The sequence below is a fragment of the Mus musculus genome, chromosome 10 (genome assembly GCF_000001635.26).
Source record: "Mus musculus strain C57BL/6J chromosome 10, GRCm38.p6 C57BL/6J".
NCBI classification, from domain to species: Eukaryota; Metazoa; Chordata; class Mammalia; order Rodentia; family Muridae; genus Mus; species Mus musculus.
The window spans coordinates 63,305,496-63,318,757 of NC_000076.6; the positions used below are offsets into that span (position 1 = coordinate 63,305,496).

General features: G+C 41.4%; 1 protein-coding gene across 13 annotated transcripts in view; it reads left to right on the top strand.

Annotated features, from left to right (window-relative positions):
• The window catches only part of Herc4 (hect domain and RLD 4), a 74,131-nt gene extending 61,745 nt beyond the window's left edge, over nt 1-12,386 (top strand). For 7 of the 13 annotated variants that reach the window (XR_003948785.1, XR_003948786.1, XM_006513989.4 and 4 more), the window contains 9 exons: nt 853-951; nt 2,247-2,414; nt 2,812-2,955; nt 5,972-6,138; nt 6,353-6,419; nt 8,992-9,074; nt 10,165-10,348; nt 11,205-11,307; nt 11,785-12,384. Coding sequence is in view for 9 of the 13 variants with exons in the window: in XM_006513989.4 (XP_006514052.1) it covers nt 853-951; nt 2,247-2,414; nt 2,812-2,955; nt 5,972-6,138; nt 6,353-6,419; nt 8,992-9,074; nt 10,165-10,348; nt 11,205-11,307; nt 11,785-11,993 (1,224 nt within the window). In the remaining 4 variants the exon portion in view is untranslated. Of the gene's footprint in view, nt 1-852; nt 952-2,246; nt 2,415-2,811; nt 2,956-5,971; nt 6,139-6,352; nt 6,420-8,991; nt 9,075-10,164; nt 10,349-11,204 lie in introns of all 13 variants that reach the window. The other 6 variants (NM_030114.2, NM_026101.4, NM_001359484.1 and 3 more) reach the window with 3 other exon arrangements.
• The last annotated feature ends 876 nt before the right edge of the window (nt 12,387-13,262 follow it).

Below are 13,262 nucleotides of genomic sequence, written 5' to 3' on the forward strand. Positions count from 1 at the left end.
TCAGCAGACAAAGGCACCTGCTGCCAAACCTAACAACCTAGGTTCAGTCCCTAGGACCCACCTGATAGAAGGAAAGAATTCCCCTCTGACCTCCACATAGGTGCCATGTATGATACCAGGATGCCTGCATAATTACATACTCATACAACATAGATTTTTCTGCTGAGCATGGTGAGACGCTTTTAATTCCAGCACTCAGGAGTCAGAGGCAGGTGGTTCTCTTAAATTCTGGGCCAGCCTTGATTACATAGTTCCAGGACAACCAGAGCTGTGTAGGTAGACCCCGTCTCAATCCAAAAGAAACAGAAATCACCTGGGGAGTACTATTTCAGTACCGTCTTTACGTTAAATTCAGTTGTGGTACACACTGTTGTTCCAGTGAAGGTACAAATTCAAGAGTTTGTAGCCATCCTGGGCTCAAAATACAAAGGGCTGGGATATAATTCAGCAATTGAGCACTTACCTAACATTCTCTTTTTTTGTTTGTTTGTTTTTTTTTTCAAGACAAGGTTTCTCTGTATAGCCCTGTCTGTCCTGGAACTCACTGTAGACCAGGCTGGCCTCAAACTCAGAAATCCGCCTGCCTCTGCCTCCCAAGTGCTTGGATTAAAGGCGTGTGCCACCACGCTCGGCTCAGTGGTCACATCTTATCTAATGCCATGACCCTTCGATACCTAACTTGCCTAACATTCTCAAAGCCTTGAGTTCACTAGCAAGCTGAATGAAAATCCTGTAGTCAAAAATGAATGTTCTTGAAAATTTCTAACCATACCTGTGAATGAACAAGAGTGTGATAATCATCTTTACCAAAAGTGACAGCACCCACACACCAGTTCATTTCTTTATTTCCAGTTGGCAGATATCCCGGTGACAATTTGTACATATCCATTTGTATTTGATGCCCAGGCAAAAACTACTCTGCTCCAGACAGATGCAGTCTTGCAGATGCAGGTAAGTGCTGTGCAATGGTCCTTTGATTTAGGGATGTTGTAAAAAACTGTCTCTGTGCTGCTGGGTTTTGGTTTTTTGTTTTTGTTTTTTAAGTATTTGAAACACTGGTGATAATACTAATGTGGGGACGCCATTGTAGACTGTCATTTGCATAATAATGCCTCGTGGAGCTGTGAGAATTGCTACATGAAACATACAAACATGAAAGCTGCTTAGTTAACAAGGAGCTGTCATAAAAATAGAGTAGCAGCCTTTATTCATGTTAAACCTTCAAAAATGATGAACCCCCTTTGTTATATATAATAAGTCCATCTTTCCAAACAATTTAATCAGGTTCACTATTACAGGTTAGATTGTTTCAGAAGCCTGGCTCCACTCTGCCCTTTAATTACATATGTGAGAAAAGATGGCAGGAACTAGAGGTGAGATAAAAAGTTCAATGTGGGAGCAGAGGCAATTCATCACTTAAATGAAAAGAGTTTGAAATTGCTCTGAGCCTGGCATGGTGACACACATGATTAATCTCAGCTCTGTGAGTTCAGAGGCCAGCCTGGTCTATATAGCAAGGTCTAAAACAGCCCGGACTACAGAGGCCCTAGCTCAGAAAAGGAAGGAAGGAAGGAAGGAAGGAAGGAAGGAAGGAAGGCAGGCAGGCAGGCAGGCAGGCAGGCAGGCAGGGACAGGAAATTACCTTGAGGTTGGTCATAGGTCATATATATTGGTGGTGGGGCTGGGATGTTTTATGGGGAGGGATACATACATATATATATATATATATATGTATGTATATACATATACGCACACTTATTTTATATATGTGTGATATCACAGTGAAACTCATGACTTTATGTTAGTTATAAATAAATTAACTAGGTATGGTGATGCTTGCATGTGATCCCAGCCCTCGTCTAGCAATCGGAAACTTCCAAGGGAAAGCGTTTAATTGGGGACTTGGTTACAGTTGTAGAGGGTGAGTCACCACGGCAGAAAGACAGCAGTGGCACGGGAGCAATTGCTCCAGAGTTTTGTATCCTAATCTGCAGGCAGAAGTGGCTGGGCCTGATGTGGGCTTTTGAGACCTCAAAGCTCATGTTCCATGACATGCGTCCTCCAACAAGACCACACCTCATAATCCTTCCTGAGTAGCCCACCACCGGGAACTCAGTACTCAATACATGAGCTTATGGGGCTTATTCACATTCAGACCTCCACACTCAGCTTCACAGCACAGTTAGGTTAAATAAGACTGCCTAAAAGTAAAATAAAAGTCTGATTTGTGTTTGTTTGTTTTCTAGATGGCCATTGACCAGGCCCACAGGCAGAATGTCTCCTCTCTTTTTCTCCCAGTGATCGAGTCTGTGAATCCTTGCTTAATTCTAGTTGTTCGCAGAGAGAATATTGTAGGAGATGCGATGGAAGTCCTCAGGAAAACCAAGAATATAGATTATAAAAAGCCACTCAAGGTAAGCAAGCACTCCACATAAATTGGGACTTCTCTGTAAAAGCTGTTCTAGGGTGTGTGTGTGTACGTGTGTATTTGAAACACTTTGTGGTTTGTTTGTTTTTTTTAATTACAGATTTACTTCATTCTCTGTTTTGCTTATGTGTATGTACAGTATGTACAAGCCAGAGAGAGGGTTAGATCCTGTGTAATTGTAAGTGGGCGCTGGGAACCAAACCTGGGTCATCTGCAAGAGCAACAAGTGCTTCTGGCCACTGAGTCATATAAATTATATCTTTAACTTTTGAAATTATAGGTTGCTGAGATTCATTAGCAGTGAATAGCTCGTTCACAGGTCTCTGAGATGTAATCTTTTGGTTCTTCATGGTCTATTCAGTGTTCACATCACCCTGTTTTAGGTTATATTTGTTGGAGAAGATGCTGTTGATGCAGGAGGTGTTCGCAAAGAATTTTTCTTGCTTATCATGAGGGAATTGTTGGATCCTAAATACGGCATGTTTCGATATTATGAAGATTCCAGGCTCATTTGGTTTTCAGATAAGGTAATATGCCCGTCTACCACAATTATCTCTTTAGATCTTTGTTTCTAACATATTCTAGTCAGACAGAGGTCTGTTTTATTACAGCTTGAAATTAGGAACTTTTAGACATTGTCAAAACACAGTCTTGTGTTTTACACATTTCAAATTAAAATAAATTGAAGAACAGTCAGCTTTAAAATAATTTTCCTTCTGAGTGTGTGGAAAATTTCATGGTGATTACTGTCTTAGCCTCTCTTCTGGAGAGAACTTAGCATTAGAGATCACTGACCGCTTGTAATTCAGATTCAGGGCCAGTAGACGGTAGCAGTGAGCCAGATCTTCCTTCCCAGCACATATTTGGATCCAGGAAGCCACCTGTTGGATACTACTGCTTTGACACGTGTGCATGGGAGACAGCTGATAGTTACTAGGACCCCGTGTTCAGTTAAGACTAAGATGTTACCAGCTGGTCCTTTACAGAAAATGTTTGGATTCTATTTTGTAAAAAAATTTCTGAGTCGCCTATGTTATAAATATATAAGATTTCTTTATATGTACATTTAGTCTTTTTGAAGGCTGTCTTGTATCGGGATAGCAGCTATTGATGTTCAGTACTTAGGGTAATTCCTAAGGGCAACAAACTACTGCACTGGAATTATACTGTCTTGGGTGCTTGGATAGAGAGAGAAATAGCTCAGCCTTATTGTTAGGCATCCAGCTCATGGGCCTGTCCCAGTGTTCGCTGGCGCCCTCCAGTGGCCGCAGCCTAGGTCTTGGTCTTGTGTTTTCTATCTGTTGCAGTTCTCTTTACTAATGCCCATCCACATTGTCCTGTCTATTGAGGGCGTCAGGTGTTCTTGCCTGGGCTCTTGTCAAGCATCCTCAGCACTATGCAGTTCTCCAAAATGGTCAAGACTTTAAAATACAGCCAAACAATAGCACCAATATTATGATGTACATGAAAGTAAATACACTTTAAGTTATTGCGTAATTTATTTCATCTTTAAGTTATAGTGAGTAGAGATAAAACTAATGATGTTTGCTGTCATTTGAAATAGTTGAACTCTATTAATTTGATTATTATAGTTAGTTTATCAATGTGTACATGTTTAAGTTAAGGGATTTTTGGATTTGTTATTTTAGTATAATTTAATTTTATAAGTATAAAATGTTTGCATAATTGTAAATCAGACTTACAGAAAAAGACACATTGGAAGACGCCCCGCTTGCTGTCATTCTCTCCTTCCTTATTTACAACTGCTTTTGTGTTTTCTTGTTTTATTTTTCTTTATTTTTGAAATGGGGTCTCTCTATGTAGCCCTGGCTATTCTGGAACTCTATGTAGACCAGAATGGACTTAAACTCACAGAGATCCCCTGCTTCTGCCAGTGTGTGCCACCACCCCTGCCGAGTTCCTGATTCTCTTAGTTTAGCCTCCCTAGTTGCCAGGATCATGGGTGAGCCACCATAACTTGAATGTATGTTGTCGGGTTTTGTTTTCCTTTGTTAGGCTTGAGACTTGGTCTCACTATGTACCTCTAAGTAACCTGGAGCTCCCTGTGTAAACCAGACTGGACTCCAGCTCACAGGTCCCCTGCTTCTTCCTGAGCGCTGGAATTAAAGGCATGGTCTAGCTCTCTCAGCCTCGGTTGAAAAAAAATTACTGTTTTAAGGGTTGTGTTTATAGCTCATTTGGAATAAAGCAAATGTCTTAGAAGCATAAAGACTTGAATTTGATCCCCAACATCCATCCACTTGAAAAGCTTGGCATAAGGGCTATGGAAAGATGGCTCAAGGGTTAAGTAATACTGGCTGCTATTCCTGAGGTCCTGAGTTCAATTCCCACATGGCCACTCACAACTGTCGTAGTCCCATGGGATCCAGTGCCCTCTTCTGGTGAGTAGATCTATATGCAGACATAACACCCATATTCATAAAATAAATCTTTATTCCCCCCTCCCACCAAAAAAATCGTGGCATAGTCAGGCTACTGTGACTCACACCTGTAATCCTAGCACTTGAGAGTTGAGTCTCAGGACAGCTTAGGCTACATCTAAAATTCAGTTTTAGGCCAGGCCTTGCCTCAGGAAAAAAACACAACAGAAAGCTAGGCAAGGAGGTATGTATGTGTAACCCCCTGCTGGGAAGGCAGAGTCCAAGCAGATCTCCGGGCACTGGCCAGACAGTCTAGACTCATTGCTGAGCTCCAGGCCAGTGAAAGGCCGAATTTCAAAGGAGGTGGCTAGCTTTCTTGATGATACCCAGGGTTGTCTTGCACATGTATATGCACACATATACACACACCAAGAACAAATTTTCTTTTCTTTTTTTTATTTAGATTTTTCTTATTGGATATTTTCTTTATTTACATTTCAAATGTTATCCCCTTTCCTAGTCCCCCCCACCCCCCAAACCCATCAGATTTTCTTTAAAGGTTATTTTGCTTTTGTTGTCTGTCAGCCATCATCTCATTCCCACCCATCCTGGGTGTCAGACTCAGGGCCATGTCCATAATACACAGCCTAACAGCCCACATTTAGTATTTAACGACACGGAGGTGCTTTTGTTTCTGGGGGGAAAAGTCAGTTATGAAACTATATATGTGTCTGTAATCTTGATAGTTCTGGAACTGGCTATATATACCATACTGGCCTTGAACTAACAGAGATCCTCCTGCCTCTGCCTCCCAAAAGCCACAATCCTTAAAACAGTAAATTTTTGGTGTTGTTTTTTGTTTTTAAATTCAAGGCTGAGAGTGATGGAGCATGCCTTTAATTTCCAGCGCTAAGGATTTAAGTTAAGTAATCCCACTCGCCGCTAATAGACAAGTTTCTAAAAAGAAAGTGCATTGCCTGGGACTGTGCCAAATGATGTTCATGCTGTGGAGATGGCAATAGGAGTGAGCTTCTTTCTCATTGGTTGATTTTTCTGTGTAGTCGATTTTTTTTTCTACTGTAGAAAATAAGTTTTTGTACTAAAAAAATCAAGGTTTAGCTTGCAAGACAAGTCTTTCACTTTTTTCTTCTCTGTGTTTTAGACATTTGAAGACAGTGATTTGTTCCACTTGATCGGTGTTATCTGTGGATTAGCAATTTATAATTTTACCATTGTGGACCTCCATTTCCCTTTGGCTTTATATAAGAAACTGCTGAAAAGGAAGCCGTCCCTGGATGATCTGAAAGAGCTGATGCCAGCCGTCGGGAGGTCAGTGGTTGGAAAGTGCCGAGGAGGGCTTGAGGCTGAGAGGAGAGGACTGCACACGAGGCTTGCCTGCTGGAGACAGCCGTGGCTTCCTTGTCTGTGCTAACGGGTTCAGGACAGCCCAGTGTGTGCTGACTCATGAGCAGAGCTGTCAGTAAGAACATACGTTTTACTGTAAAGACGCACTCGGTTTGGTTTTGTTCTGTTCTGTTTGCAGAAGCATGCAGCAATTGCTGGACTATCCAGAAGATGACATAGAGGAAACATTTTGTCTAAACTTTACGGTAAGATGAGCAGGAGCTTGGCCTCGGTTAGGATTTCTCGTTCCATAGAGCAAATGCTTTTTGTTGTTTACCAAGACAGGGTTTCTTTGTAGCCCTGACTGGCCTGTAAATTGCTCTGTAGACCAGGTTGCCCTCTAACTCAAGGAGATCTGCCTGCCTCTGCCACCAATGCAGTTTTTTAAATGTATATTAAAATGTATACATTTAAGCCAGGCGTGGTGGCGCACGCCTTTAATCCCAGCACTCGGGAGGCAGAGGCAGGTGGATTTCTGAGTTCGAGGCCAGCCTGGTCTACAAAGTGAGTTCCAGGACAGCCAGGGCTATACAGAGAAACCCTGTCTCGAAAAATCAAAAATAAATAAATAAATAAATAAATAAAATGTATACATTTAAGATGGATATTATATGGTGTCTTAGTCAGGGTTTCTATTCCTGCACAAACATCATGACCAAGAAGCAAGTTGGGGAGGAAAGGGTTTTTTATTCAGCTTACACTTCCATACAGCTGTTCATCACCAAAGGAAGTCAGGACTGGAACTCAAGCAGGTCAGAAAGCAGGAGCTGATGCAGAGGCCATGGAGGGGTGTTCTTTACTGGCTTGCCTCCCCTGGCTTGCTCAGCCTGCTCTCTTATAGAACCAAGACTACCAGCCCAGAGATGGTCCCACCCACAAGGGGCCTTTCCCCCTTGATCACTAATTGAGAAAATGCCTTACAGTTGGATCTCATGGAGGCATTTCCTCAACTGAAGGTCCTTTCTCTGTGATAACTCCAGCTGTGTCAAGTTGACACAAAACTAGCCAGTACATATGGGTATTAGTCTGCATGATTATGTGGGCACAACACATCTTGGGACTGGAGTTACATAGAGATGGTTGTTAGCTGTTATGTGGGGACTGAGACTTGAAATCCAGGTTCACTGGAAGAGCAGCCAGCCACGATACATTTATTGAGCTTTTACTATGTCCCAGCATTATTTCATTTTATCCACACCGATCCTGTGAGTTTTTATCCTTAATTTACAGATAAGGAAAACTGAAATAGTTGCATGTCAGCCATTGTTCACCTGCTCTATGCCTTCAGTAATTAGGTACTTTGCTAATTAAGAAGAGAACTTAGGAGAGTCAGGGATTCGTTCTGAGCCTGTGGCTATAGGACGATCAGAGATGGAAAGATGATTTAGACACAGCGTAGCGTTACTAATGCACTTAGACTGCCTCGTAGATGGATTTGTCCAGTTTGTCTCTCCTCCTCACTGACGGCCATGCTTGCTTAACTTGTCACTTCTGTCCTTCCACCATGGATCTGGGAATTGAACTCACGGTGTCAGGCTTGCACAAGCAAGCACCTTTATCTACTGAGCCATCTTGCCAGACCTCTTAGATTGTTGTAAGATTGGAACGTCCAGCGTGTTTGCAAGGAAATTCAGTGCATGCTTTAAGTTGAAGTAAAATTAGTGCATTATTTTATTTTATTTATCACAAGAAAAATCTTACTGGGAGCTGCAAGAGAAGAACACTTATTTCTCTTACATGGCACCATGCCTCTGGCCTCCACAGGCACCTGCACTTTGATACACATTCGCATATTCAGACCTACACACCTCAGTTGAAGGCTTCCGGTGAAGGCAGCACCAGTTTTCTTTACATGTATGGTTCCTGGTGTGTTTCCAAAGTGGGTGACCCCATCCAGCCACAGCAGCACTTTATGTTTGGGTCTTGTGTGACAAAACTTTTCCTGGAGAGAGATGGATACCACCAAAGCCCAGCTTGGTAAACCAGTGAGATTGGGGTTGCTTACAGGAATATGGATAGGGAATTACTTACAGGAGCAGAAATGACAGTTGCATCACCAAGACTCACCCCAACGCAGGTGACAGGTCACAAAAGTTGGGAACCTAGAGCTCACTGCACTGCACAGCCTGTAGGCAGCTCAGCAGGGTGGAGAGTGTCCTTGCCAAGTGACTTCCTCCAGGCAGCTGGTCTGCTCTCAGAATCACCTTTGCAGCATAGCTTCCTGCCCTCTGAGAGAGACTCTTGAGTTTATATTGCTTACTCTGGCAGGCAGGGGCCCAGTATAACAGGTAGGAATGAGTTTAGGAGGGAGTTAATTTTTTAAAAATTAACTAACTAGGCTGGGTAGTTTAGCAGTTAAGAGCACTGACTGCTCTTCCAGAGGTCCTGAGTTCAATTTCCAGTAACCACATGGTGGCTCACAACCATCTGTAATGGCATCCAATGCCCTCTTCTGGTGTGTCTGAAGACAGCTACAGTGTACTTATAATAAATGAATGAATGAATGAATGAATCTTAAAAAAAAGAAAAAGCCAGGCAGTGGTGGCACACACCTTTAATCCCAGCACTTCGGAGGCAGAGGCAGGCAGATTTCTGAGTTCGAGGCCAGTGTGGTCTACAAAGTGAGTTCCAGGACAATTAGGGCTATACAGAGAAACCCTGTCTCAAAAAAAACTCAAACTCCCCCCCTCAGTCCCCCAAAAATTGTGAGTAGGCTCTTGGTGGCATAATTTTGACTATATTTAATGAGAGATGCTACTTTTTTTTTTTAATTTCTAGATCACAGTTGAGAACTTCGGTGCAACAGAAGTAAAAGAGCTGGTTCTGAACGGGGCAGACACTGCTGTTAATAGACAGAATCGGTAAGTGGATTGCACTGGACTCAGCGAAGTGACCAGGGTTAGTAGGCATTTTCTAAATTACTGAAAACATCACAACTTAAAGAAAACACTATTGTATGTTGTGTATGGTAGCGCACTTCAGGAGGCAAAGGCAGGCAGCTGTCTCTGATCCAGCTAGGACTATGTAATGATGCCCTGTCTCATAGTCCAAACACAAACAAACAAACAAACACCATAACATTTGAACGTTTAATGTGCCTTTGCTCGTGAAATCGCCTATAAGTAAAGGAACAAAACAAACATGAGAAATGAGAAGAAACAACAGCAAACATGGTTTGAAAGGAAATGATGGCCACTGATTAGCAAATCAGAGAAAGCAGTGATGGACTGGAATACCCAGAAGACACCAGTTTATTTTGCAGAACAGCAGTTCAGATGCTGAACTAAACTCAGTCTTAGAAAGTGCCAGGCAATGGTGCACGCCTTTAATCCCAAAACTCAGGAAGCAAAAGCGCTTGGATTTGAGTTTGAGGACAGCCTAGTAGTCTCTGAGAGACCCTGTGGGCTTGTTTTGTTTTGTTTTTAAAGCCTGTCTATAAGGCACTTGAGATTATTTCTAGGCTATTTCTTAAGAAAAATACTTTCAGAATAAGGTAACTGGCTATCATATAATTTCAAAGTATTCCTAAATCATCAAAAAATACTCAGTTCAACAGCTGGTCTGGCCTAACTACTGGGCAAGAGGGAGGGAGTTAGAGCCCTGGGTCAGCTCCGTCCTACTGAGAACAAGTAGATTTTTCAGTCCCTTTGTTTTTAAGGAATCTATACAATATATATTTCTAAGAAATAGCTATTAAGCATTCTTTCAAGATCATCTTTAAGATGTTTTTGTTTGCTTGTTTGGTTTGGTTTATTTTTAATGAAGGAATTAGCTATGGTTTAGTGTAGCTTGGGATTGGTTTCTTTTTACCCATTGAACTCTATACTCATTTTTCTGAGTTTAGTTGAAAGTAGCAAGAAATGAAGGAGCAAAAATGTAATGATAAGCATTGGGTATTCTCCATAAATGGTGCGTGTGACTTGTGCATCTATGCCTGGCTTTTATTTCTAGGCAGGAGTTTGTTGATGCCTATGTGGATTACATATTCAATAAATCAGTGGCATCTTTATTTGATGCTTTCCATGCGGGCTTTCATAAGGTCTGTGGAGGAAAAGTTCTTCTGCTCTTCCAGCCTAATGAATTACAAGCTATGGTTATTGGGAATACAAATTATGATTGGAAAGAACTGGAGAAGGTAAGGAAAAACCAATCTCTACTTGTCAGTGGAAAAGCAAAACTATGCGTTATTGGAAATCTAGCCCTTGTGTGCTTTTGCCCTTCCTATAGCTCCTTGCTGTGCTTATTGTAGACACTTGCCTGCCCCTCCTGCCCTACAGTGCACTGTGTGGCGGCACTGGTGAGGTGATTGGGAGGCGTGCTATAGGAACCCTAGCCCAAGACTGAGTGACTTTCTACCCATGCTTAATTAAGGCTTTTGTTTCCTGTTTTTCTACCAAATCCCAGTGTTAAGCTTGACCATGGTGGGAGAGGACTACAAAAGGAAAAGCCTTGGTAGCATTTGAAATGTAAATGAAGAAAATATCTAATAAGAAAATTGTTTAAAAAAAAGGAAAGGGAAAAGCCTTGGTGCTCTTAACACTTTTGTTTTAAAGCGGGGAAAGGGGCTGGTGAGATGGCTCAGTGGGTAAGAGCACCTGACTGCTCTTCCGAAGGTCTGAAGTTCAAATCCCAGCAACCACATGGTGTCTCACAACCACCCATAATGAGATCTGATGCCCTCTTCTGGTGCATCTGAAGACAGCTACAGTGTACTTACATGTAATAAAAAGGGGGAAAAAATTAGTAGAAACATTCTGATTTGTCTTCCTGAAAATAGTACAAGAAACATTTACCCAGTCCCATGTTTGTGTTTAATAAACCTCTCACTATTTTAGTAAACTCTTACTTACAAAGGTGACGGGTCTGTTCTTCCTTCCTGGGGAGTCAGTATCTTCACATTGTAAAATGCCAGGGTTGTAATATTCCTACTCTTAACATGATAGGTTTCATGGAATACTCCTTAATGCTAAAAAAGGTTGTATTACTTTTAGAATACAGAATACAAAGGAGAGTATTGGGCAGACCATCCCACGATAAAAATTTTTTGGGAAGTGTTTCATGAATTACCACTAGAGAAGAAGAAACAATTTCTATGTAAGTATATTCTGAGACAATAATCTAAAGTATTAGCTCAGTTTAGTCTTTGTTATTAAGATTTTTATTTACATGTATGTTGTATCTGTGCCGAGTATAATGTATACAGGTATCCCGGAAGGCCAGAAGGGTATGCCATGCGTCAGACCCCCTGGAGCTTTTATAGTTGTGGGCTTTATCTATAGAGCTCAAGTGATGTCTGCAGTTGCCTGAGATCCTGTGTCAAAGAAACAGCGTTGGAGAACTAGAGAGAGCTGGGAGCGCAGCTTAGCAAGGGAAGCCTGACTTGGAGTTCAGTCCCTGGGACCCACATGGAAAAGGAGAGAACTTAGAAAGCTTAACTAACCAGTTTTCTAAATGGCTCTTCCAAAAAGGATTTCTAAAAGCTTTTGCCATTGTTCATCAAGTATTGAGTACTTCCTTTAAAATAATGAATGCAAAACTAGACTGTGTTGTCTAAATTGTTTTCCTTGGCAGTATTTTTGACAGGTAGTGATCGGATTCCCATTCTTGGTATGAAGAGTCTGAAACTAGTCATCCAGTCAACAGGAGGTGGTGAGAGCTATCTCCCGGTTTCCCATACCTGTTTTAATCTTCTAGATCTCCCAAAATATACAGAGAAAGAAACCCTCCGATGTAAACTGATCCAAGCTATTGATCACAATGAAGGCTTCAGTTTAATATGACCTTGGACTTTTCTGTTTAGTACAAAAACCACTCGTGTTTCTCTTGTGAATTCAGCACAGTGAGAGTTACTTCTGTAATTCTTACTTATAAATTGTTCACTACTGTACTGATGAAAGCCCAAAATTAAAAACTGTGCATTAATACTAAACTGTACAGAACCATGAATTGTCCATCCTCATACAAGTATTGTGAATACATTAAAGTTTTACTCACAGGAATTTTAAGAGTTTGCATATTTCGGAAATTACCTGATGTGTGGGTGCATGGAAATGTTGCTTACTGTTTCTTCAATCACTGGGGGGAAAGACTACGATGGCCTGCCCACAGTCATTTGATTATTTTTCCATTTTGTAAATAAAAATTTTGTAATAAAATAGTGACATTCAGATACCAGTAGTTTCTATGGTTGTAATTGAACAGAGTTTTAAGGGTTAAAATTTATGATTCAGTCTCACTTGCAGATTCTATCTGTAAAAATCATGGTGGAAATGATCTCTAGACAGGGTTTCTCTGTATAGCCCTGGATGTCCTGGAGCTCACTTTGTAGACCAGGCTGGCCTCGAACTCAGAAATCCGCCTGCCTCTGCCTCCAGAGTGCTGGGATTAAAGGCATGGGCCACCACGCCCGGCGGAAATGATCTTTTTGCTACAATATGCAGACCTAAATTAAGTGTTACTTAACTTTAAGCTTTCTGAGTCCTGAGATAGATATAAGCCACTGTGAGAAACAATCACGAGTTACAGCTTTAAAACTACTGATGCTGCAGTATTCAATTTTTAGTGCTTAGAAAATCTGAGATTTTAAATGGTGCTGTTGCTTATTTTCAGTTTATTAATGTGGGATAACTGAATATGAATTGATGTGGTACATCTAACAGAAATGCCATAAAAAGCTTAAAATACTTAATATCTTTGATTTAACTTAGGTGGTTTGTGTTATGTGTAGGCCAGGCATCCCAGTCACAAGCTGAGAACCACACAAAAGCAGTAAGCACTCAACTGCTGAACTCTTGCAGCCAACACTATTTTGAATTGTTTTGGTGAGGCTATTTGGGCTATTCACTAAAACGGACTCCTGTCTAAAAATGCTTAGTTGGGACACACACCTTTTTCCTTCAAAGCGCACTCCTCCCTACAAAAAATGAGATCTTAAGTTAGTAAGTTAGTCCCTGTGTATGTACAAGAGTCACCTACTGTGGGCATGCCCACCACACCCAGCAGTGTTCTGGGTGAGGCTCTGGCTATTTGTACTGTCATCTCATTTGGCA